The sequence below is a fragment of the Heptranchias perlo genome, chromosome 3 (assembly GCF_035084215.1).
Source record: "Heptranchias perlo isolate sHepPer1 chromosome 3, sHepPer1.hap1, whole genome shotgun sequence".
NCBI lineage: Eukaryota > Metazoa > Chordata > Chondrichthyes > Hexanchiformes > Hexanchidae > Heptranchias > Heptranchias perlo.
In genome coordinates this window covers 54,457,837-54,482,995 of record NC_090327.1, presented here as the reverse complement: position 1 = coordinate 54,482,995, position 25,159 = coordinate 54,457,837, and the positions used below count along the sequence as shown (strand labels likewise).

General features: G+C 42.5%; 1 protein-coding gene across 1 annotated transcript in view; it reads left to right on the top strand.

Annotated features, from left to right (window-relative positions):
* Nucleotides 1-25,159, top strand: part of greb1l (GREB1 like retinoic acid receptor coactivator) — a 339,711-nt gene that overhangs the window by 244,923 nt on the left and 69,629 nt on the right. The window contains exons 19-22 of the mRNA XM_067979743.1: nt 2,767-2,900; nt 6,549-6,888; nt 20,349-20,464; nt 21,249-21,493. Of these exons, the coding sequence (XP_067835844.1) occupies nt 2,767-2,900; nt 6,549-6,888; nt 20,349-20,464; nt 21,249-21,493 (835 nt within the window). The remainder of the gene's footprint in view (nt 1-2,766; nt 2,901-6,548; nt 6,889-20,348; nt 20,465-21,248; nt 21,494-25,159) is intronic.

Genomic DNA, 25,159 nt, shown 5'->3' with positions numbered 1-25,159 from the left:
TCTACATACGATGGATAGGGTTCCAGTTAATGATGTATCTGGAAGATATTCCCACGGACAAAAGCGTGTCTGAAACATTGCTTCCAGTATTACATGCGCTCCGCTGAGAAAAGACTGACCTGGACCTATCAATTAGGCAATTTGTTTTTGTGCAAATCGAATCTTAAACAGCATTTCCCTGTACATGCAGGAATTCCTGTAGTATCTGAAAGTCTTGAGTCAAACATACTTCTCTGAGGGTCCCTTGCAAAGATGTTACAATTAGAAAACAAATGAATGCTAAATTAAAATGACTTTCTGTTTGCACCCTTTGAGGAAATCTGTCGCTCCCCAGATATCAAAATATAAAATGTTGAAAATGCACAGCCGGTCCACCAGCCTCTGAAAAGATAGCTTAACATTCCTGATTGAGGGGAAGAGTCGCAGCCTAAGAAGTTAATTTGTCATTTCTATTTCAGTTGCTGATGGACCTGCTGTCTTTTTCTCATATTTTCCATTTTCATTTCAGATTTCCAACATTGTCATTTTCTTTTAGCTTGCCAGTTATGCCTTAAGAGGCCAGAGACTCAATGAGGCAGGGAACGCATACCCTTTGTTGAGGGCTTGAGCTCTTAAATTTTGCTAGGGATTAGGATAATTGTGACATTTCTGGACCATGTGATGGGTGTTACAACTCAACCAATTTGCTCTGATGCGAATATTTCAGTAGCTCCTCATTCATTTTGCTTTTTATGAGCTTTGACAAAATTGGCAGTAGAAATTCTGGTCTGTAATTGTTAGGGGGGAAGGCAGACTGCTACATTGTCTGTATTTTGTATTTCTACCTTTGATAATTTCTTGACATTATTGCAGTGACAGGCATGCCTATTTGTCATTGGATAAGGTAATGTATGCTGTACATGTAGGGCAACATAGCATAAGGTTTAACTCTACCTTCAATACTGGCACAGAAACCAGATTGAAAAAGGTTCCATTCTTCACCAACTGTCACTTCTTGCTTAGACGAGCACAATTCAGGACAATCACTATTAATACAGGCATGAAAAATACCTAACTCAAGTAACTTAAGATAAAAGAGTTTAATACTACAAAAGATTAATAAATGTGCCTCATGGCTTGGTTATTTTGTTTTATGGAGCAGAATGACTTGTTGTGTGGCTGGACTGAGAAAATATTTATTTATACTCCAAAGAAAGAACTTTTTTTTTAAAAAAGCCTTGTTTTACACACACAAAATGAATGTATCAGTGATTCACCATAAGTATATTGTTCTATGCTTTCTAAAGGAGTTCTGAAAGTGGGTGTAGCATTTTCTGAGAGATTGCTGTTATAGAAGTATACTCAGTATAATTACATTTATTCCATATGTAGTTTGCAGCATACCATTGCTCTGTACCACTAGGTGTGGGTGTTGTTCTTTTGTGATAATGTCCATTCATGAACATATACTTAAAGGAATCATTTGCCTTTTAAAATATATATATATATTTTCTCCCCTTCTTTCCTAAAAAAAAGAAGTTACATTTTTAAAGGACCTTTTGTGACCTCAGGTCATCCCAAAGCGCTTCACAGCTAATTTAATTATTTTTGAAGTTTGGTCTTTATAATATAGGGAAACACGAACTCATGTAGTCATTTTTCATGAATCAGTTTAGATAGTGAGTGCTACAAGATATTTGACTATAACAGACCTTACAGTTGACCCTGATCCTGACCTCGCCCACCATCCAGACACACTCCATGAACAGCATGGGCCATTGGATAATGATCAGAAGTGAGAATCGGGGTTGATTTTCAACCTTTCACCCCAGACCAAGACCTTCATTTTTATTTGTCTCAATACCACCCAAGTTGAAGCATTTACCCACTGAACCATTGAGGTACTCACCTCCTTCCCTTAAAAAAAAATTAGAAAATAGAATATATCTTGTGTAGTCACTGAAAAGTTTTGCATTTGTGCATGAGTGAGCAGACCATTTGCAGGATGTGTTTGTTTCATTTACATGTAAATTTTTTTAAAATGCCTACTTCAGTTTTGGACTGGGCAAGAAATGGTCACCCTTATACCAAACTAGTCCTGTGATTTCTTATAATTGAACTCTAAATTATTTTCTAAACTTTTCATACCCATACATATGATTGTCTGTTCCCAAACACAGCAGATCAGTAGGCACAACTGTATCAGACACAGAAAGTACAGCAGGCTCCTTACTCTTAATCTTTTACTGTTCTTTTTCTGGTGTTGTTTGCACACCAGTAAATCTTGCCAAGTTTCTGATGTCAGGAACACTATTAAAATCACTAAGGCAGTAAATCTAATACTAGTTCTAGTAATGTTCTCCAAGGTTCATTTAAACTCAAAGAAGCAAAGGCCAAAAAAGTAACTTTCTGCCGGGTATGTTGATTTCAGTTTCTAAAATTTGCAAGTCTGTTTTTTTCATTACAATTGAATAGTTTATTGAAAAATGTCAAAACCACCTCTGCAATGACATTATTTCAGTATTGCCAACACTCACACTTCATTCGTGAGTCTTGGGATCTTAAGAGAATTTTTAAAAATGTTTTGGGTTTTATGTAAGAAATTATAAAATGTAGCTTCTACACTTTGGGGGTGGGGGGTTCATTTTAATTTTTCTAGTATTAAAAGCTTCAGTTTGGATTGTAGGGCTCGTAGCAAACTGTTGGAAAGATCTGGCAGACTGAGCAATGTTGCAGGTTATTTCCTGTGTCTAATTCTGGTCTATTTCTCCCTCATTCTTCTATCAGGAGGAGATCAACAATGAGGAGATGGTGTATTTTGGATTGTCTGATTACAGCAAGTCCTTACAATGGGGCATCACAAGCCCTATCCTGAGATGTGATGAGGCTTTTGAAAGAATGGTGAATACTTTGATGGAGAGGTAAATAGTGAGTTTTTTTTTTCAATGTCATTTTCTTTCGTTATAAATGATTCCCTGTTTTGGGTCTGCCTGATCTTGTTACCTCTGTTGCTGAGAAAGTGGATCCACTGCCTGGTCCCAGGCTATTGCCAGTCGTTCCCTCCCCGAGCTGTCAGGAGTTACTGAATACCACCCAAGCTTAATTCTCCCTTAAGATTTTCCCTCTGCCCTGCAGAAGGATACCACAGTTTCCACTTGGCCTCTCTCAGATTGCGAATTCAGCAGGGCAGGGATCAAACCCTACGCTCGTTTCACTCTGTAGCACTATGCAGCATTCCTGTAATGCTCAGCACCATTGCGCTCCTTAGTTTAAAAAAAGATGCTTTTATGGTATGTGAGAACTGTGCTGGCAATGGGGCCTTCCTGAATAATGGATCTTGCAAAATCAGCTGCAAGCTTACGGTAGACTTGTCAGGGTTTGCTAAAGCCAATCACCAGGAAACCTGTTAAAAATGGGTCTTCCAGGCCAGTGGCCTTAGCGAAGTCCAGCAGGTTTATCTTAGTGTTGCTGGTAATCACAAAACCTGTGCATTGGGAATCGGCAGTCCTAGCACAGGTCTCGCTTGGTATAAAGCCAGTTTCTGTCTGTATGGATATATTAATTGTACGGGTATGGTAGCCTAGCAGTTATGCTACTGGACGAGCAACATACAAGTTGTGTGTTCAAATCCCACCAAGGCAAGTTGTAAAATTGAAATCAATAAACCCGGTAATTTGTGGGCCAACACCAGGAAAAAAATGACCAAGAAAGCTGCCAGGTTGTCATAAAAAACCCAACTGGTTCACTAATGTCAAGGAAGGGACCCTAGCACCCCTATCTTGCCTGGCCAACAATGTGACTCCAGTTCCACTTTACATGATTGACTCTTAATACCAACTTCAGGGCTGCTAGGGGCGGGCAATAAATGCTGCCTTGCTGGTATCGCTCACATCTCAAGTCTAAAAAAAATGACATAACTGTGATTAAATAATGGCCTGGAATTTTCTTGGAGCTGTCACCACAATTCCGGCACAAACAGGGTTTCCGTCGTACTTCTGGCAAAGTTGCGGCGGCAGAGCGGGAGCAACTCAGGAAATCCTGGGCAATGCTTTCAGTGGTCAGACTGGAACAGTTGTTTCTTCCTAAGTAACCCCGTCATACGCCTCGTCCGATTTTCCTTTCCACTGGATGCATTGGTTATGATCTTCCAAAATTTTCTAGATTCTGGAATGGTCCCAGTGGACTGGAAGTTAGCAAATGTTACCCCGTTATTCAAGAAGGAAGGGAGAGAGGAAACAGGGAACTACAGGCCAGTTAGCCTGACATCGGTCATCGGGAAAATGCTGGAATCCATTATTAATGAGTGCTTAGAAAATCATAATATGATTAGGCAAAGTCAACATCATTTTATGAAAGGAAAATCATGTTTGACAAATTTATTAGAGTTTTTTGAGGATGTAACTAGCCCGATAGATAAAGGGGAACCAGTGGATGTAGTATATTTGGATTTTCAAAAGGCATTCGATAAGGTGCCACATAAAAGGTTGTTACGCAAGATAAGGGCTCCTGGGGTTGGGGGTAATATATTGGCATGGATAGAGGATTAGTTAAAGGACAGAAAACAGAGAGTAGGGATAAACGGGTCATTCTCAGGTTGGCAGGCTGTAACTAGTGGGGTGCCGCAAGGATCGGTGCTTGGGCCTCAACTATTTACAATCTATATTAATGACTTAGATAAAGGGACCGAGTGTAATGTATCCAAGTTTGCTGACGATACAAAGCTAGGTGAGAAAGTAAGCTGTGAGGAGGAAATAAAGAGTCTGCAAAGGGATATAGACAGATTAAGTGAGTGGGCAAGAAGGTGGCAGATGGAGTATAATGTGGGGAAATGTGAGGTTATTCACTTTGGTAGGAAGAATAGAAAAACAGAATATTTTTTAAAATGGTGAGAAACTATTAAATGTTGGTGTTCAGAGAGACTTGAGTGTCCTTGTACAAGAAACACAAAAAGTTAGTATGCAGGTACAGCAGGCAATTAGGAAAGCAAATGGAATGTTGGCCTTTATTGCAAGGGGGCTGGAGTACAATAGTACCTGTACAACTGTAGTAAGACTTCCTCCCCTGGAGTGCTGCGTATAGTTTTGGTCTCCCTATCTAAGGAAGGATATATTTGCCTTGGAGGCGGTGCATGAAGGTTTACTAGATTAATTCCTGGGATGAGAGGGTTGTCCTATGAAGAGAGGTTGAGTAGAGTGGGCCTATACTCTCTGGAGCTTAGAAGAATGAGAAGTGATCTCATTGAAACATTTAAGATTATGAGGGAGCTTAATAGGGTAGACGCTGAGAGATTGTTTCCCATGGCTAGAACGTCTAGAACTAGGGGACATAGTCCCAGGATAAGGAGTCGGCCATTTAAGACTGAGATGAGGAGGAATTTCTTCACGCAGAGAGTTGTGAGTCTTTGGAATTCTCCACCCCAGAGGGCTGCGGATTCTGAGTCGTTGACTATGTTCAAGGCTGAGATGGATAGATTTTTGAACTCTAGGGGAATCCAGGGATATGGGGATCGGGCAGGAAAGTGGAGTTGAGGTCAAAGATCAGCCATGATCTGTTTGAATGGCGGAGCAGGCTCAAGGGGCCGTATGGCCTACTCCTGCTCCTATTTATTCTTATGTTCTAATGAAGTGATGGTTAAGGTTGTCAGGGATGGTGAGGACGACTGGTGTGACCAGGAAGAGGGTGGAGAATCAGTTGCTCTGCTTTTTGAGAGGTGCTTCCTCTCCAACCTTATATAAAGCCTTTTGACAGATCAACTAAGGCTTACATTGGCTGTGTCCATTGAGGTGCCAATGGAATGGATTCTCATCCTCCTGTAGATACAGGGAGGAGGGAGAGAAATGGAGAAAAAGTGCATTGAAAATGGTGCACTGATTAATAACAGTAAAGTGAGAAAAAAACACGCAAAGTATTTAATTTATATTTTATTAAACCTTTTTGGGTACATTTCATAATTGAACAGTTCATATAGAATCATAGAATGATACAGCACAGAAGGAAGCCATTTGGCCCATCATGCTTGTGCTGGCTCTTTGCAAGCTGTCCAATTGGTCCAACTCCCCTGCCCTTTCCCCATAGCCCTGCAAAATTTTCTCATTCAAGTATTTATCCAATTCCCTTTTGGAAGTTATTATTGAATCTGCTTCCATCACCACAGCACTTGAATTTCCGATGTGTGCTCTCGCAGGCAAGTCTCTGATGGGAATGCAAGGTCAGAAAATGGCCTTTTTGTGTTAATCCAGTACAGTGCTATCACATCACCCCACAGCAATGCACTTAATATACTAGAGTAAAGTAATCTGCCATGTATATTGGAATATCTATACTAAAATCCTACAAAGTCCAACTCCACAAATGCTTTTTCCAGATAGCCAATTGAAATAACACCGTGGTCATGTTCAAAAATAAGGTTTTTACAAAAGTACTATTGTCTAACTTTTTTTGCTATGTGTGGATTCCTGATAATTAATCCTTATTAAGATGAGTCCCTGCTTGCATTAGTGTAAGTTAGACTAATCTTAAGGATGCTGAATTACAGTAATGAGAATTCTGATGGCCTTCCTCTTTTGCAGGTATCCTAGATTGCACAGCATGGTGATCCGATGCTACCTGCTAATTCAGCAGTATGCTGAAGCTATGATGGCTGTGACATCAATGAATTTGCTGAGAGAGCACACTACCCCTGAGACTCTGAGTATCATGGATGATTTGATTAGCTGTCCTGGGAAAGATAAGATTGGTCGCGGACATATGCTTTTGATACGAGTTCCATCAGTGCAACTAGCGATGCTTGCCAAGGAGCGACTTCAGGATGTTCGAGATAAGCTTGGTCTGCAGTATCGGTTTGAAGTACTTCTGGGCAACCCTGCTGCAGAACTCAGTGTCGCCAAGCACTTTGTTACTCGAATGAAGGTAAGAATTTTTTTTAGGAAGTTCTGAAGGAGGAAAGAAAACAAACTTTCTAGTACTGTAGAAATGTAGGTGAACTGAGAAGAACATATGAAAGCATGGAATGAGAAAAAAACATTCCTTCTGCAAACTGTGTACAAATTGTCCTATCACAGATTCTGCTTAATCCATTGAATCTCCTGAAGGAGGTCACTGCACTTAAATAGGACCTTCCATCATCTCTTGCTCTTTGACTCCCTAAGACAATCAAGCAAGTATCAGGAGACCACGGTAACTCCTGAACCTCATTATGCCCAACTACCCTGCAACTGGTGAAATGGGCAGACACATGGCAGATGAAATTTAATGCAGAGAAGTTTGAAGTGATGCATTTCAATAGGAAGAATGAGGAGAGGCAATATAAACTAAGTGTTACAATTTTAAAAGCGGGTGCAGGAACAGAGAGACCTAGGGTGGTATGTACACAAATCTTTGAAGGTGGCAGGACAAGTTGAGAAGGCTGTTTAAAAAGGCATACAGAATCCTTGGATTTATAAACAGAGGTATAGTACAAAAGCAAGGAAGTTATGCTAAATCTTTATAAATCAATGATCATGCCCCAGCTGGAGTTTTGTGTCCAATTCTGGGCACCACACTTTTTAGGAAGGATGGCAAGGCCTAAGAGAGGGTGCAAAGGAGATTTACTAGAATGGTACAGAGGATGCGGGCTTCAGTTACGTGGAGAGACTAGAGAAGCTGGGGCTGTTCTTCTTGGAACAGAGAATGTTAAGGGTAGATTTAATAGAGGTGTTCAAAATCATGAAGGGTTTTGATAGAGTAAATGGGGAGAAACTGTTTCCAGTGTCAGAATGGGTTAGCAACGAGAGGACACAGATTTAAGGCAATTGGCAAAAGAACCAGAGACGAGATGAGGAGAAACATTTTTACGCAGCGAGTTGTTATGTTCTTGAATGCACTGCCTGAAATACGTGGTAGAAGCAGATTCAATAATAACTTTCAAAAGGGAATTGGATAAATACTTGAAGGGGAAACGTTTGCAGAGGCATAGGGAAAGGGCAGGGGAGTGGGACAAATCGTCCAGCTCTTCCAAAGAGCAGGCACGATGGGCCAAATGGCCTCCTCCTGTGTTGTATCATTCTATCATTCTAACTTACCCTCTATAACCTGATAATCAGAGCTTTAAGCACAGAGCATGGTGAGGGTTGGATGAATCTACTAAATGGATTGACTTGCGATACAGAATGACGACGGGAATTTGGTGAGAGGGAGAATTAGGTACAGGGGGGAAGGGGGTGATAAGTAATTTAAACCAAGGGGCAACAGTAAATATATAAATAAATAATCAGAGTAATTAATTAGATCTAAGAAGATAAAATTAAAATTAACTAAATAGAAATACCAGCATTAAAGGGATCTGAATTGCATTAAATAAAAATCTGGTGTACATAAATAATAAATAGGAGTTAAGGGGATACTAAAATAAAGATATTAAACAAAAAACAAGACTAGTTACAAATTACTTTGAAATCAAGCTAAATCCATCCACTAAATATAATCCAGATCTCAAGTAATTGTATTAAATCTAGAATTAAATTACTACTAAGAAATAAATAATAACCAGAACCGGCAATGCAGGCTATGTGTTGGGACTGTGATATGTGGGAGTCTGTGGACAGCGAGACTGTCCTGGATTGCCACATCTGCAGGAAATGCCTCTGCCGTGAGACATTCCAGCTCAGAGCCCTTGAGCTGGAATGCGAGTTAGAGACACTCCGACACATAAGGGAGGGGGAGGAATTTTTGGATAGTTTTCTCCAGAGTACAGTCACACCTCAGAGAAAAGCATAAATACCGGAAGGGGAGATTGTGACTGTTAGTCAGCAGGGTAACGGGAACCAAGGGGAGGTGGAGAAAGAGGTGCCGCAGACACTGGTCCTGTCCGACAGGGTATAATGTACTTGTTATCTGTGAGAATAAGGATGTAGGCGGGGAGGACAGCCAGGATGCTAATCATGGCACCATGAAGCAGGAGGCAGTCCAAAGGTGGGGGAGGAGCAGAATAGAAAAGTTGTAGGCATTGGAAATTCGATAATTAGGGAGCTAGATAGCGTCCTCTGCAGTCGCGACCTGGTGCAAGGGTCAAGGTTATCTCGGAGCAACTGGAGAGGAACTTGGAAAGGGAGGGAGAAGATCTAGTTGTCATGGTTCATATTGGGATCAATAACACAGGGAAGAAAAGGGAGGAGGTCCTACGAAGAGAATATCAGAAGTTAGGAACTAAATTTAAAAAAAACAGGACCTCACGGGTGGTAGTCTCAGGATTACTACCCAAGCCACTTGCTAATTAATGTAGGGATAGACAGTTCAGGAAGGTGAATGCATAGCTGAAAGAGTGGTGTGGGAAGGAGGGGTTCCATTTCATGGGATACTGGCACCAATACTGGGACAGGAAGGAGCTGTACTGCTGGGACAGGCTCCACCTGAACTGGAATGGGATCAGTGTCCGAGCGGAAAAGATAAATAGGGCTATCAATAGGACTTTAAATTAATAAGACGGAGGGAAAGATCTGGTGAAAATATCATAAATCTGAAGATAAAAGAAAAAGGAGATGAGGGTAAAGGTCAGATCAAAGTAAGGAATAAGGGTAACATAGACGATCAGGGAACAAATACAGCTAAAGAAGTACATGAGTACAAAATGACTGTTAAAAATAAAGTGATGTGGAGATGCCGGTGATGGACTGGGGTTGACAATTGTAAACAATTTTACAACACCAAGTTATAGTCCAACAATTTTATTTTAAATTCACAAGCTTTCGGAGGCTACCTCCTTCGTCAGGTGAACGATGTGGAAATGAAATCCTCGAAATGAAATCGCATTTATAATTCACAGAACAATGCTTGGTGATTACAGACAGTTTTTTCAACTGCCCGTTGCCAAGGCAATCAGTGTGCAGACAGACAGGTGTTACCTGCAAGGTCTCAGAATATACAAATCACCAAAAAAAACAACAAACAAAAAAAAACAGAGATAGAGAGGTAGAAACATAGAAAAGACAGCAACTGACCCGTTATATTAAAAACAGATAACATTTGTTCGCTGGTGGGGTAACGTGTAGCGTGACATGAACCCAAGATCCCGGTTGAGGCCGTCCTCATGGGTGCGGAACTTGGCTATCAATTTCTGCTCGACGATTTTGCGTTGTCGTGTGTCTCGAAGGCCGCCTTGGAGTACGCTTACCCGAAGGTCGGTGGATGAATGTCCATGACTGCTGAAGTGTTCCCCGACTGGGAGGGAACCCTCCTGTTTGGCGATTGTTGCGCGGTGTCCGTTCATCCGTTGTCGCAGCGTCTGCATGGTCTCGCCAATGTACCATGCTCTGGGGCATCCTTTCCTGCAACGTATGAGGTAGACAACGTTGGCCGAGTCACAGGAGTATGAACCATGCACCTGGTGGGTGGTGTCCTCTCGTGTGATGGTGGTATCTGTGTCGATGATCTGGCATGTCTTGCAGAGGTTACCGTGGCAGGGTTGTGTGGTGTCGTGGACGCTGTTCTCTTGAAAGCTAGGTAATTTGCTGCGAACGATGGTCTGTTTGAGGTTGGGTGGCTGTTTAAAGGCGAGTAGTGGAGGTGTGGGGATGGCCATAGCGAGGTGTTCGTCGTCATTGATGACATGTTGAAGGCTGCGGAGAACATGGCGTAGTTTCTCCGCTCCGGGGAAGTACTGGACGACAAAGGGTACTCTGTTGGTTGCGTCCCGTGTTAGTCTCCTGAGGAGGTCTATGCGATTTTTTGCTGTGGCCCGTCGGAACTGTCGATCGATGAGTCGAGCGTCATATCCCGTTCTTACTAGGGCGTCTTTCAGCGTCTGTAGGTGTCCATCGCGTTCCTCCTTGTCTGAGCAGACCCTGTGTATTCACAGGGCCTGTCCATAGGGGATGGCCTCTTTGACGTGGTTAGGGTGGAAGCTGGAAAAGTGGAGCATCGTGAGGTTGTCCGTGGGCTTGCGGTAGAGTGAGGTGCTGAGGTGCCCGTCTTTGATGGAGATTCGTGTGTCCAAGAAAGAAACTGATTCTGAGGAGTAGTCCATGGTGAGCTTGATGGTGGGATGGAACAGTTGATGTTATCGTGTAGTCTCTTTAGTGATTCCTTGCCGTGGGTCCATAGAAAGAAAATGTCGTCGATGTATCTGGTGTATAGTGTTGGTTGGAGGTCTTGTGCAGTGAAGAAGTCCTGCTCGAACTTGTGCATGAAAATGTTGGCGTATTGGGGTGCGAATTTGGTCCCCATGGCTGTTCCTTGTGTTTGGGTAAAGAACTGGTTATCGAAGGTGAAGACATTGTGATCCAGGAGGAAGCGGATGAGTTGTAGGATGGCGTCCGGAGATTGGCTGTTGTTGGTGTAGAGTGCCGAGACGTCCATCGTGGTGAGAAGTGTTCCTGGTTCAACTGGTCCGTGGGTACTGAGTTTTTGTAGGAAGTCTGTAGTGTCGCGACAGAAGCTGGGGGTTCCCTGTACGATGGGTTTCAGGATGCCCTCGATGTATCCAGAGAGGTTCTCACACAGGGTTCCGTTGCCTGATACGATAGGACGTCCGGGTGTGTTGGCTTTGTGTATCTTTGGGAGGCATAGAAGTTTCCCACGCAGGGAGTACGTGGGATGAGAGTGCGTAGGATGCTTTGAAGGTCTGGATCGAAGGTCTTGATCAGTTTGTTGAGCTGGTGGGTGTGTTCTTTGGTCGGATCTGCGGGTAACCGTCTGTAGTGTTCCTGGTTGTCCAGTTGTCGGTATGCTTCTTTGCAATAGTCCGTTCTGTTCTGTATGACTATGGCTCCTCCTTTGTCCGCTGGTTTGATGACGATGTTGCGGTTGGTCTTGAGAGCGTTGATGGCGTTGCATTGTGCTCGGGTGACATTCTGGACTGTCTTCTGAGTGCGGCTGATGAATCTGGCATTGACACAGTAAGAACGGGATATGACGCTCGACTCGATCGACAGTTCCGACGGGCCACAGCAAAAAATCGCATAGACCTCCTCAGGAGACTAACACGGGACGCAACCAACAGAGTACCCTTTGTCGTCCAGTACTTCCCCGGAGCGGAGAAACTACGCCATGTTCTCCGCAGCCTTCAACATGTCATCAATGACGACGAACACCTCGCTATGGCCATCCCCACACCTCCACTACTCGCCTTTAAACAGCCACCCAACCTCAAACAGACCATCGTTCGCAGCAAATTACCTAGCTTTCAAGAGAACAGCGTCCACGACACCACACAACCCTGCCACGGTAACCTCTGCAAGACATGCCAGATCATCGACACAGATACCACCATCACACGAGAGGACACCACCCACCAGGTGCATGGTTCATACTCCTGTGACTCGGCCAACGTTGTCTACCTCATACGTTGCAGGAAAGGATGCCCCAGAGCATGGTACATTGGCGAGACCATGCAGACGCTGCGACAACGGATGAACGGACACCGCGCAACAATCGCCAAACAGGAGGGTTCCCTCCCAGTCGGGGAACACTTCAGCAGTCATGGACATTCATCCACCGACCTTCGGGTAAGCGTACTCCAAGGCGGCCTTCGAGACACACGACAACGCAAAATCGTCGAGCAGAAATTGATAGCCGAGTTCCGCACCCATGAGGACGGCCTCAACCGGGATCTTGGGTTCGTGTCACGCTACACGTTACCCCACCAGCGAACAAATGTTATCTGTTTTTAATATAACGGGTCAGTTGCTGTCTTTTCTATGTTTCTACCTCTCTATCTCTGTTTTTTTTTGTTTGTTGTTTTTTTTGGTGATTTGTATATTCTGAGACCTTGCAGGTAACACCTGTCTGTCTGCACACTGATTGCCTTGGCAACGGGCAGTTGAAAAAACTGTCTGTAATCACCAAGCATTGTTCTGTGAATTATAAATGCGATTTCATTTCGAGGATTTCATTTCCACATCGTTCACCTGAGGAAGGAGGTAGCCTCCGAAAGCTTGTGAATTTAAAATAAAATTGCTGGACTATAACTTGGTGTTGTAAAATTGTTTACAAAAATAAAGTGAGGGGAACAATTATTAAAAACAAATTAAATTGCCTGAATAGCAATGTGCACAGCATCTGAAATAAAACAGGAGAACGGGAGGCAATAATACATAGCGAGGAGCCAGATGTATTAGAGATAACTGAAATATGTCTACATAAAGAACAGGACTGGCAGTTAAATATTGCAGGATATAACGTATATCGAAAGGATAGGGAAGGAAGAAGGCGGGAGGTGGGGTAGCTGTACTATTTAGAGACAACACAATGGCAATAGATAAAAGGAACATAAGTAATATTAAGATGGAAACAGAATCCATATGGATTGAGGAAAAGGATAAGAAGAGATCGATCTCATTAATAGATATATTCTACAGACCACCTAATAGTGGAAGGGAAGTGGTGCATGAAATATGTAGGCAAATCTAGGAAATAAGTAAAAAGCACAGAATAATAACCATGATAGATTTCAACTACCCTCAAATAAACTGGCAAGAAGAGGTAAGGAAAGGGGAATGGAGCTTTTACAGTGTATGCAGGACTCCTTTCTAACCCAGTATTTGAGAAGCCCAACAAAAGTGGAATCACTGCTGGATCTAGCAATAGGAAATGAACCAGAGCAATTAAGAGAAGTAAGTGTAGGGGAACATCTAGGCAATAGCGATCATAATATAATAAGGTTTAAAATAATGATTGAGAGAGACATAAGTAGGACAAAGACTAAAGCAACAGATTGGAAAAAAACTAATTTTGAGGGGATGAGAATGGAACGAGGGAAGGCAAACTGGAAAAAAATGTTGACTAACAAAGAGATAGAACAGCAGTAGGAAATATTTAAAACGGTGATCAATAGAGTTCAGGAGAAATATATTCCTCTAAAAATCAAGAACAAATTAGCCAATAATGAAGCACCACGATGAATAAAGAGATGCGGGTAAAATTGAAACTAAAGAAAAAGAAATACTCTTAAATAAATAGACAATAAAGGAGAGGATGACAAGAAGGAATACGAAGAGGTTAGGAAAGAAGTCAAAAAAGCAATTAGGAAAGCAAAAAGGAACTACAAAATTAAATTATCAAGGAATATAAAAAGAAATAGTGAAGTATTCCACAGACACATAAATAACAAAAGAAAAATCAGGATAGGGATACACAAGAGACACACTAAGGGATGCACAAGATAAACTCACAGGTAATGATAGCAAAATAGCAGAATTATTGAATAATTACTTTGCTTCAGTATTTACCAGGGAGACTAACCAGGTGGGCATGATATTCGAAGAAGAGATCAAAAAAGATGTAAAGACATTTAAGATAGAAAGGGGGGAGATAATTGATAAACTAATCAAACTTAGAGAGGATAAAATCACGGGACCGGAAGGATTGCATCCACACATATTAAAAGAAGTTAGGGAAGAGATAGCAGAGGCACTATTACATATATATAAAAATTCATTAGCAAAGGGAATAGTGCCAGAGGACTGGTGGACAGGTAATATTATTCCTATTTAAAATGTTGAGAGAGAACCAGTCCAGGGAACTATAGATCAGTTAGCTTAATGTCAATGGTAGGAAAGATAATATAATAGAAAAACATCTAAAAAATGAAAATATAATAAAGAGTAATCAGCGTGGATTTCAGAAAGGAAACTCATGCTTGACCAACCTTATTGAATTCTTTGAAGAAGTAACAGAAAGAGTAGACAAGGGTAATTTAGTAGATGTAATATATTTGCATTTTCAAAAGGCCTTTGGCAAGGTACCACATTGTAGACTCATGACTAAGGTCAGAGCATGTGGAGTCAGGGGACAGGTAGCAGATTGGATAGCAAGCTGGCTACAAAATAGAAAACAGAGTAGGGGTTAAGGGTAGCTACTTAGACTTGCAAAAGGAGTGGTGTTCCACAGGGATCGGTGCTGGGACCACTGTTGTTCACAGTTTACTTTAATGATTTGGACTCAGGAATCGGAGGTACAATTTCAAAATTTGCGGACGACACGAAACTGGGGGGGGTGTAGTTAATACAAAGGAAGAATGCGTCAAAATGCAAGTCGACATTGATAAACATGCAGAGTGGGTGTGTAATTGGCAAATGAATTTCAATATAGGTAAATGTGAGATGGTGCATTTTGGTAGGATGAGTAAGGAGGCCACATACTGCTTGGATAATAAGAGTCCAAATGGGGTAGAGGAGCAAAGGGATCTCGTGGTACAGATACACAAATCACTAAAAGTAATAAGGCCGTTAAAAAAAGCAAACCAAGCATTAGGGTTCATTTCTAGAGGGACAGAATTGAAAAGCAGAGAAGTTATGTTAAACTTGTATAGAACCTTGGTTAGACCACACTTCGAGTACTGTGCACAGTTCTGGTCTCCATATTATAAAAAGGATATAGAGGCATTGGAGAAGGTGGAAAAAAGATTCACAGGGATGATACCAGAACTGAGAGAATATACTTGTCAGGAAAGGCTGAACAGGCTGGGGCTTTTTCCCCTAGAAAAGAGAACATAGGAACATAGGAATATAGGAACAGGAGTAGGCCATTCAGCCCCTCGAGCCTGCTCCGCCATTTGATAAGATCATGGCTGATCTGTGATCTAACTCCACATACCTGCCTTTGGCCCATATCCCTTAATACCTTTGGTTGCCAAAAAGCTATCTATCTCACATTTAAATTTAGCAATTGAGCTGGTATCAATTGCCGTTTGCGGAAGAGAGTTCCAAACTTCCACCACCCTTTGTGTGTAGAAATGTTTTCTAATCTCACCCCTGAAAGGTCTGGCTCTAAATTTTAGACTGTGCCCCCTACTCCTAGAATCCCCAACCAGCGGAAATAGTTTCTCTCTTTCCACCCTATCTGTTCCCCTTAATATCTTACAAAGTTCGATCAGATCACCCCTTAACCTTCTAAATTCCAGAGAATACAACCCCAATTTGTGTAATCTCTCCTCGTAACTTAATCCTTGAAGTCCGGGTATCATTCTAGTAAACCTACGCTGCACTCCCTCCAAGGCCAATATGTCCTTCCGAAGGTGCGGTGCCCAGAACTGTTCACAGTACTCCAGGTGCGGTCTAACCAGGGTTTTGTATAGCTGCAGCATGACTTTTGCCCCCTTGGACTCTAGTCCTCTAGATATAAAGGCCAGCATTCCATTAGCCTTATTGATTATTTTCTGCACCTGTTCATGACACTTCAATGATCTATGTACCTGAACCCCGAAGTCCCTTTGGACATCCACTGTTTTTAACTTTTTACCATTTAGAAAGTACCCTGTTCTATCCTTTTTTGATCCAAAGTGGATGACCTCACATTTGTCTACATTGAATTCCATTTGCCACAGTTTTGCCCATTCACCTAATCTATCAATATCCCTTTGTAATTTTATGTTTTCATCTCCACTGCTTACAATGCCACCAATCTTTGTGTCATCGGCAAACTTAGATATGAGACTTTCTATGCCTTCATCTGAGTCGTTAATAAATAGAGTTTAGAAGGTTAAGGGGTGATCTGATCGAAGTTTATAAGATATTAAGGGGAACAGATAGGGTGGATAGAGAGAAACTATTTCCGCTGGTTGGGGATTCTAGGAGAAGGGGGCACGGTCTAAAAATTAGAGCCAGACCTTTCAGGAGTGAGATTAGAAAACATTTCTACACACAAAGGGTGGTAGAAGTTTGGAATTCTCCTCAGCAAACGGCAATTGATACTAGCTCAATTGCTAAATTTAAATGTGAGATGGATAGCTTTTTGGCAACCAAAGGTATTAAGGGTCAAAGGCAGGTATGTGGAGCTAGATCACAGATCAGCTATGATCTTATCAAAATGGCAGAGCAGGCACAAGGGGCTGAATGGCCTACTCCTGTTCCTATGTTCCTAAATATTGTGAATAATTGAGGCCCCAAGACAGATCCCTGCGGGACTCCACTCATCACATCCTGCCAATGTGAGTATCTACCCATTATCCCTACCCTCTTTCGCCTTTAGCTCAGCCAACTTCCTAACCAAGTCTGTACTTTTCCCTCAATTCCATGGGCTTCTATCTTAGCTAACAGTCTCTTATGTGGGACTTTATCAAATGCCTTCTGGAAGTCCATATAAATAACATCCATTGACATTCCCCTGTCCACTACTTTAGTCACCTCTTCAAAAAATTCAATCAGGTTTGTCAGGTACGACCTACCTTTCACAAATCCGTGCCGGCTCTCTCTGAATAACTGAAAATTCTCAAGGTGTTCAGTCACCCTATCCTTAATTATAGACTCCAGCATTTTCCCCACAACAGATGTTAGGCTAACTGGTCTATAATTCCCTGGTTTCCCTCTCTCTCCTTTCTTAAAAAGTGGAGTGACATATGCTAAGGCTAAGGGTGACCTGATAGAGGTCTTTAAAATAATGAAAGGGTTTGATTGGGTAGATGTAGAGAAAATATTTGCACTTGTGAGGGAGTCCAAAACTAGAGGTCATAAATATAAGATAGTCACTAATAAATCCAATCGGAAATTCTGGAGAAACTTTTTTATCCAAAGAATGGTAAGAATGTGGAACGCGCTACCACAAGGAGCAGTTGAGGCAAATAACATAGCTGCATTTAAGGTGGAGGGAGATAAGCACACGTGGGAAAAGGAATAGAAGGGTATGCAGATAGGGCTCGGCAAAGTAGGAAGGGAGAAAGCTCATGTGGAGCATAAATGCCTGCATGGACCAGTGGGCCGAATGGCCTGTTTCTGTGCTGTCGACTCGATGTAACTCATTGTATCCTGAAATGGCATCCTCTCTCAGGAACTTGCCCAACTTCCATTTGAAGAACTGCAGGGGATCCATACCCATTGCATGCTTCAATAATCTGTTCCAGAATGCGATAGCTTCCTATGATAAGAAATACTTCCTAACATCTAAACCAACTCTTTGCTACTTTGTACACATACCTCCTAGTTCTCCCATCCCTATCTATCTCAGTTAACCTATCGAATCCGGCCAATTACCCGCCCCATAAGTCTACTCTCAATCATCAGCAAAATGATGGAAGGTGTCGTCGACAGTGCTATCAACCCGCACTTACTCACCAATAACCTGCTCACAGATACTCAGTTTGGGTTCAGCCAAGACCACTCGGCTCCAGACCGCATTACAGCCTTGGTCCAAACATGGACAAAAGAGCTAAATTCCAGAGGTGAAGTGAGAGTGACTGCCCTTGACATTAAGGTAGCATTTGACTGACTGTGGCACCAAGGAGCCCCAGTAAAATTGAAGTCAATGGGAATCAGGGGGAAAACTCTCCAGTGGCTGGAGTCCTATTTAGCACAAAGGAAGATGGCAGTGGTTGTTGGAGGCCAGTCATCTCAGCCCCAGGACATTGCTGCAGGAGTTCCTCAGGGCAATGTCTAGGCCCAACCATCTTCAGCTGCTTCATCAATGACCTTCCCTCCATCATAAGGTCAGAAATGGGGATGTTCGCTGATGATTGCACAGTGTTCAGTTCCATTCGCAGCCCCTCAGATAATGAAGCCGTCTGTGCCTTTATGCAGCAAGACCTGGACAACATGCTGATAAGTGGCAAGTAACATTCGCGCCAGACAAGTGGCAGGCAATGACCATCTCCAACAAGAGAGTGTTTAACCACCTCCCCTTAACATTCAACGACATTACCATCGCCGAATCCCCCACCATCAACATTCTGGGGATCACCGTTGACCAGAAACTTAACTGGAGCAGCCACATAAATACTGTGGCTACAAGAGCAGGTCAGAGGCTGGGTATTCTGCAGCGACTTCCTAAAGCCTTTCCACCATCTACAAGGCACAAGTCAGGAGTGTGATGGAATCCTCTCCACTTGCCTGGATGAGTGCAGCTCCAACAACACTCAAGAAGCTCGACACCATCCAGGACAAAGCAGCCCGCTTGATTGGCACCCCATCCACCACCCTAAACATTCACTCACTTCACCACCGGTGCACAGTGGCTGCAGTGTGTACCATCCACAGGATGCATGACAGCAACTTGCCAAGGCCTCTTCAACAGCACCTCCCAAACCCACGACCTCTACCACCTAGAAGGACTAGGGCAGCAGGCACATGGTAACAACACCACCTGCACGTTCCCTTCCAAGTCACATACCATCTTGACTTGGAAATATATCATCATTCCTTCATCGTCACTGGGTCAAAATCCTGGAACTCCCTTCCTAACAGCACTGTGGGAGAACCTTCACCACATGACTGCAACGGTTCAAGAAGGCGGCTCACCACCACCTTCTCAAGGGCAATTACGGATGGGCAATAAATGCTGGCCTTGCCAGCGATGCCCACATCCCATGAACAAATAAAAAAGAACTGGACAGAATCTAAACTCTTCATCATTTTAAAAATCTCATTCATGTCTCCGCTAAGCCTGTGTTTCTGTAGTGAAAATACCCCCAATTCATCAAGCCTAACCTGATGACTTAAAGAGCCGTTGATACTGAGTCCCAGCAGAAAGAAGTAATTCTTTGTAAAATCCTCCCATTGACACCAGCACTATTGTCACAAAAGGAAGCACAAGGCTCTGACCAGAACCCCACATCAGGAATTATCTTATATGTGCAGGTTGAACAAATAAGGAAGAATGTCAGATTATCATTGTTTATTGTAGTAATGACCTTGTGGCATTCAACGGTTTCTTAAATAATTCCAAGGTTTGCACCTCCGCTAGCTATCTGGGAGTCCATTCCATGAGTTGATCAATCTTTTGTGAAGAAGAGCTTCCTGGCCTCAGTTCTAAATTTGTCTTTTGTTATTTGAACTTGCATCCCCTTGTCCTACTCTCACAATTTAGCTTGACCAGAATGGGACATAATGCTCCAGGCGTAGTCTGATTGAAGCACTATGCAGTTTCAGCATGACATCTTCTCATATCTAATTTGATGCTTTGGTGACATAGTTCAGCATTCTTTTTACTTTATTAAATTCTGCTCTGCAGTAGTTGGACATGTTGGATATTGACTCCACTAGGACCCCATAGATCTCTTTCAACTTCATCTTCAGCTATTTTGATGTCAAGTAGGTACTCATGGGTATCTGTGTTGCAGATGTTTTTGTCTTAAATGCAGTACTTTATATTTGTACATACTAAATTTCACGTGCTATTCTGCTGTCCACTTACATATTTTGTCCAACTCATTTTGTATTTCCTGAACTGCCTCCTCAGAATCAACTGGCCCTTCTAGTTTGGTATCGTCTGCGCACTTAATCAATTTGCATTGAGATTCTGAACCCAAGTCCATGATGCAAATTAGAAACAGTAGAAACAGAATTGTCAGTATTGCTCAGTGCTACACCACTTGGTGCTTCAACACATGGAGCTAACCGGAGGGGTGGGGACATTTTATTTTTCATTGTTAAGCTAGTTCATTTAGTTCAAATTGTCTTGACTTGTAGGTATGGAGAGGGTGTGAGCAGGAGGAATGGATTCCACACACCTATCAGGATCTGGAAGGCCTGCCGTGTATTGTCATCTTAACTGGTAAAGATCCACTTGGGGAATCATTTCCAAGGTAAGAATTTGTTTTAAAAGCTGAAGTTATATCATATCCCAAACTTTATTGATTGTCTAATAACTATTATGTAATATAATATTTTACTAGATGTTCCATTTGGTTTCTGGTATAGTTGAATAGAAGATACTGGATACCTTTCAGTAAATTGTAAAACAATACTCCAGTTGAGGGATTCAGAATATTCCAGTCTAATAATTTATCTATGTTATCTGTACTCTGAACATGGATTACCGTCGTCAATTCACTACGAGATATTGGATTTAGAATTTCCACGGGCCTTCCTCGATATCCAGCAGTAACTTTGATGGAAGATTGACAGAAACGCTGGAGAAATGGCAACTAACTTTTTTCTTCTCCAATTTTTCTTTCCTTTTTTTCTCCTCCTCTCTTGAAGGCACTGAGTGTTGCTGGGATTTAGTTCTTTTGATGCTTGCAGCCTTCAGGTACCTCACGTAGTTGACCAGTCTGGGCAGTGACTGTTGGCAAACTATTTTACCATGGAGGGCATTATAGCTAAGCCCAAACCTACTTTCCCCCAATGTCTGTCCTAACACACTCACGCGCATACTTTTCAGCGTAAGTCACCAGATGAGGAGCATTAAACTGAGCTGATTTCTTCTCCTTCCTAGTTCAGGAGTGAAGATGTCATGTATTGTAGGCCCTCAGGGCACACACTTTGATGATGTAGAACCTGAAAAAAATTCACTTTAATGATGTAGGACGTTAAGGATTTGTTTTTGGTTTGTTTGACAATTTGTGACTTATTTCTATCTTTATTAAGGTCCATGAAGTACTGTGACCTTAGGTTAATCGACTCCAGCTACCTTACACGCACAACCCTTGAGCAAGAGATAGGCCTCGCTTGTGGCTATGTTTCTAAAAGTGCTGTCAGAGAAACTATGGCAGTTCTGGAGCAAACGGAGAAGGAGCAGGAAAAAGTTCTTATTAGTGAGAATGAATCTGATGAATTACAGATTGATCTAGAGAGGCCACAAAGTAACAGCAGTGCAGTCACCGGAACCTCAGGTTAGTATGCTCAACAATCAGTATGCCTACAGTTTCTTCAGATTTTGTCAAGTAGAAAATGGTCAACTGATTAGTACCTCAGTTTGTGGGTGGAAATAAAATGGGCCATTCGTAATGGAATGGGCCAACCTGAGAGAGATTATTAAAAAATACATCATAGGTAGATTTGTGAATTAGAGGAGGTTGTCTGCATGAACTGTAAGGGCTATGGTAGTCAATGGTCAAAGTTTTGGGATAAATGCTTAAAATACAGCTGTCTTTTGGAGGGGAAGTTAGGTGAATAGTTTTTGATATTTTTAATTCTACGTTTTAATAATTTTTCATTTTCTTTGATAACTCACCCTTTTTTCTAACATGTTATTTTACTCAGAACCTTTGAGTTACTGCTCCTTAATTATTGGTGAAATGTGGCCTTTGGTTGTGCTTTAGAATAAAAATATCTGGGTAATTCCCTGGGTTGTCTAATGTAAAACCCCTTTCTAGATTTTCTACATTGAAAAACATCAGAACATGAAAAAATATGGGATGGGGAAACTGAGCTGGTGCAGTTGGTTAACCCTGGCACCTCAGGGAAGAGGGTTTGAATCCAGCCTAGATTGTTAGCCTGAACGTCTTCTCCATACCGGCTGTAAGGGTCTCATGTGAAATTAGTTTTAGCAATCTGTCTTAGCACAGAACTGCTGATAATGAAGCACAACCAGCAATAAATTGGAAATCAGATTCAGGGAAACATAACAATGGGGGGTGTGGCAAATGAAAGGATTCACACTGTTGCAATAAGGGATGCTGTTCTGAGGTTGGGGTTAAAGCAGATTGTTGGTATTATAGCTTTATTCTGCATATGGCCATGATATACCTGTCCTTGGACTACCTCAAAAGCAAAATATTGTGGATGCTGGAAATCTGAAATAAAAACAGAAAATGCTGCAAATACTCAGCAAGTTGGGCAGCATCTGTGGAGAAAGAAACAGAGTGGACTACCTAATGTTAACACGGAGTACAAAATGCCATGCTACAGACTTGGGTTTATGGTTTGAATCTGAGCACTGATTCTATATCAGCACTTTAGTTACCCCCATTTAGCCTGTTGGTGATTAAAATTACTCCCTATTCATTCTGTCCCTTATGTTTATTTCCTGTTATATTTATAAAATGGCACCAAATTTACTCAGCCATTTTGGTGGACTCCTGCTCTTAACTCCAGTAGATGTCCGGTGGAATGGCTGAAACTTCTATTGGAACTCAGGTATAGTAGTCCCAGCTTTACGCAGAAGTTTCCAGTGGCCTTGTTTGGGGATGGAGCTTCCACTCATCCAAAAAAGCCCACTAAAATGGAGGGGGCAGGGCTGAGGGCAAGGAATCCCTACACTCAGCGGGACACAACGAATATTTAGAGGCCAGTACACCAAATGAGATGAGGTGCAGCGGCCATCAGAAGGGCCCATCGGGTTTGGGGAGGTCCAGGACGTGGTTGGGGCCAACATTTTTTAAGTGTTCCCCAGAACCTGGAAGCACTGGTGTTTATGGTGTCTTCAGTGCCATAAATGAAAGTCAAAGGCCGGCTCCTGCAGGCTTCTTAATCTGATCCTGCAAACTTTGACAGGATCAGCAGTGGATTTCCATGGTGGATGTGATCCCAATGTAACCACTGGCATTGTGTCCCCATGGATTTTCGAGGGCCACATTTCTATGCATTTTGTCAACATTTATTATTTATGTAGTTTCATAACATTTATTTCTCTCAGTTTAATGCTTTATCAGTCATCCTGTTTTTCTGTTGATCTTTCTTTATAGAGAAAACCCAAATTAGAAATGTCTGGAAAGGAAACTCAGGACTCAGGAGAGACTGGAGTTGTTGTAGTGGTAACTAAGAGATGGTCAGAGAGATGAAGAAAAAGGGAGAGCAGGGAGTGATCCAGTGGCAATGGTGAAAAAGATAGGAAAGAGACTGAATCCAGGAAGATAATGATGTGACCAGGGAAGAAAAGACTGAGAGCAGGGAAAACATACAAAAAGGAAGATGAAAGATACAGTAGCAATAAAGTGAAAAAGGAGATCACATACATAACTTCCGGTATTGAGGAAGAGTGAAAAAGGAAGGAAAACTGCAAGAAACTATAAAGGATTAGACATGGGGGTAACAAAGGAAGATAGGAGATAGAGAAGGAACCTGGGATGACTCAAAATGTAAGCTGTTCCATTTTGCAGTTTGTCAAGCTGAAAAGCCATTTGCTACCTGATGAATTGATAAGTAGAACTTTCTAACATCAAAGGAAGATGAAAAGGATAACAAGAAAGCTACGATTGAGGAAAGGCTTCTTTCTCCACTACCAACTGTCTCCCTAAATCCCTCTTCCTTGTCCCCTCCACCCTCACCTCTAACGTGCGTAAGAGCTCATGGATATCTTTGTCACTAAGATTGTGACCATCCATTCAGTTGTCTCTGCTGATTTCTCTCCCTACCCTTGCCCACCAAGCTAAGCACCGCCCCCCCCCCCAAGCTCTGCCCTGCCCTAGACTTGAACCTCTCTCTCTCTCTCTCTCTCTCTCTCTCTCTCTCAATCTAGTTTCTCCCATCTCCCCATATGCCTTCGGGAGCTCATCTTGTCTGAGGCGGAGGCCCACCTCCTGCTCTCTTGACTTCATTCCCACTAAATTGCTGACCACCAAACTTCCCTTCTTAGCCTTCATGCTAGCTGACATTTTAAATGGTTCCCTCTTCTCATGGATTGTCCCCCTCCCTTTCTCATCACTCTTTCCTGAAACAAGCCACCCATGAACCTTTGTCCTTGCAAACTACCACCCCATTCCCAACCCACCGTTCCTCTCCAAAGTCCTTGAACCTGTTGTTGCCTTCAAAATCTGTGCCCATCTTTCCCACAATTCCCTGTTTGAATCTGTCCAGTTCGGATTCTGCCCCTGCCATAGCGCCGAAATAGCCCTAACCAAAGTCACAAATGACATCCTCTGTGACTATGATCATGGTGCATTATCCTTTATCGTTGTCCTCGACTGCTCTGCAACCTTTGACATAATCAACCTGCTCCGTCCTCCTCCAACAACCCTCCTTCATTGTGTAGATCAATGGGACTGCCCTCACTTAGTTTTACTCTTACCTATCCAATCATAGCCAGAACATCTCCAGCAATGGCTTGTTTCTCTTCCTCTGTGCCGTTACCTCCAGCCTTCTCCGCTTCCTCATCTACATGCTGTGGCTTGGCGACATCTCACGCTGACATGGGGCATGCTGATAACACCCAGTTCTACCTCTCTACCATCTGTCTCAATCCCTGCACTGCTTTTCATTTGTCAGACTGATTGTCTGACATGCAGTCTTGGATGAGCTGCAGATTCCTCCAGTTCAACACTGGGAGGATCAATGCCATTGTCTTCCGCCCCCACCGTAAACTCTGCATCCTTGCTACTGATTAAATCTCATCCCCAGCCAGTCTCCAGCTGAACCAAATTGTTTGCAACCTCGCTGTCCAATTTGACCATGACTTGAGCCACCAACTCCCTGTTGGATATTCTCCATCACAAAGACCACCTACTTCTGCCTCTGTAACGTCGCCTGCCTCCATGCCTACCTCTGCATTTCTGCCACTGAAAGCCTCATTCATGCCTTTGTCACCTCTAGAATCACCTATTTCAATGTTCTCCTAGCTG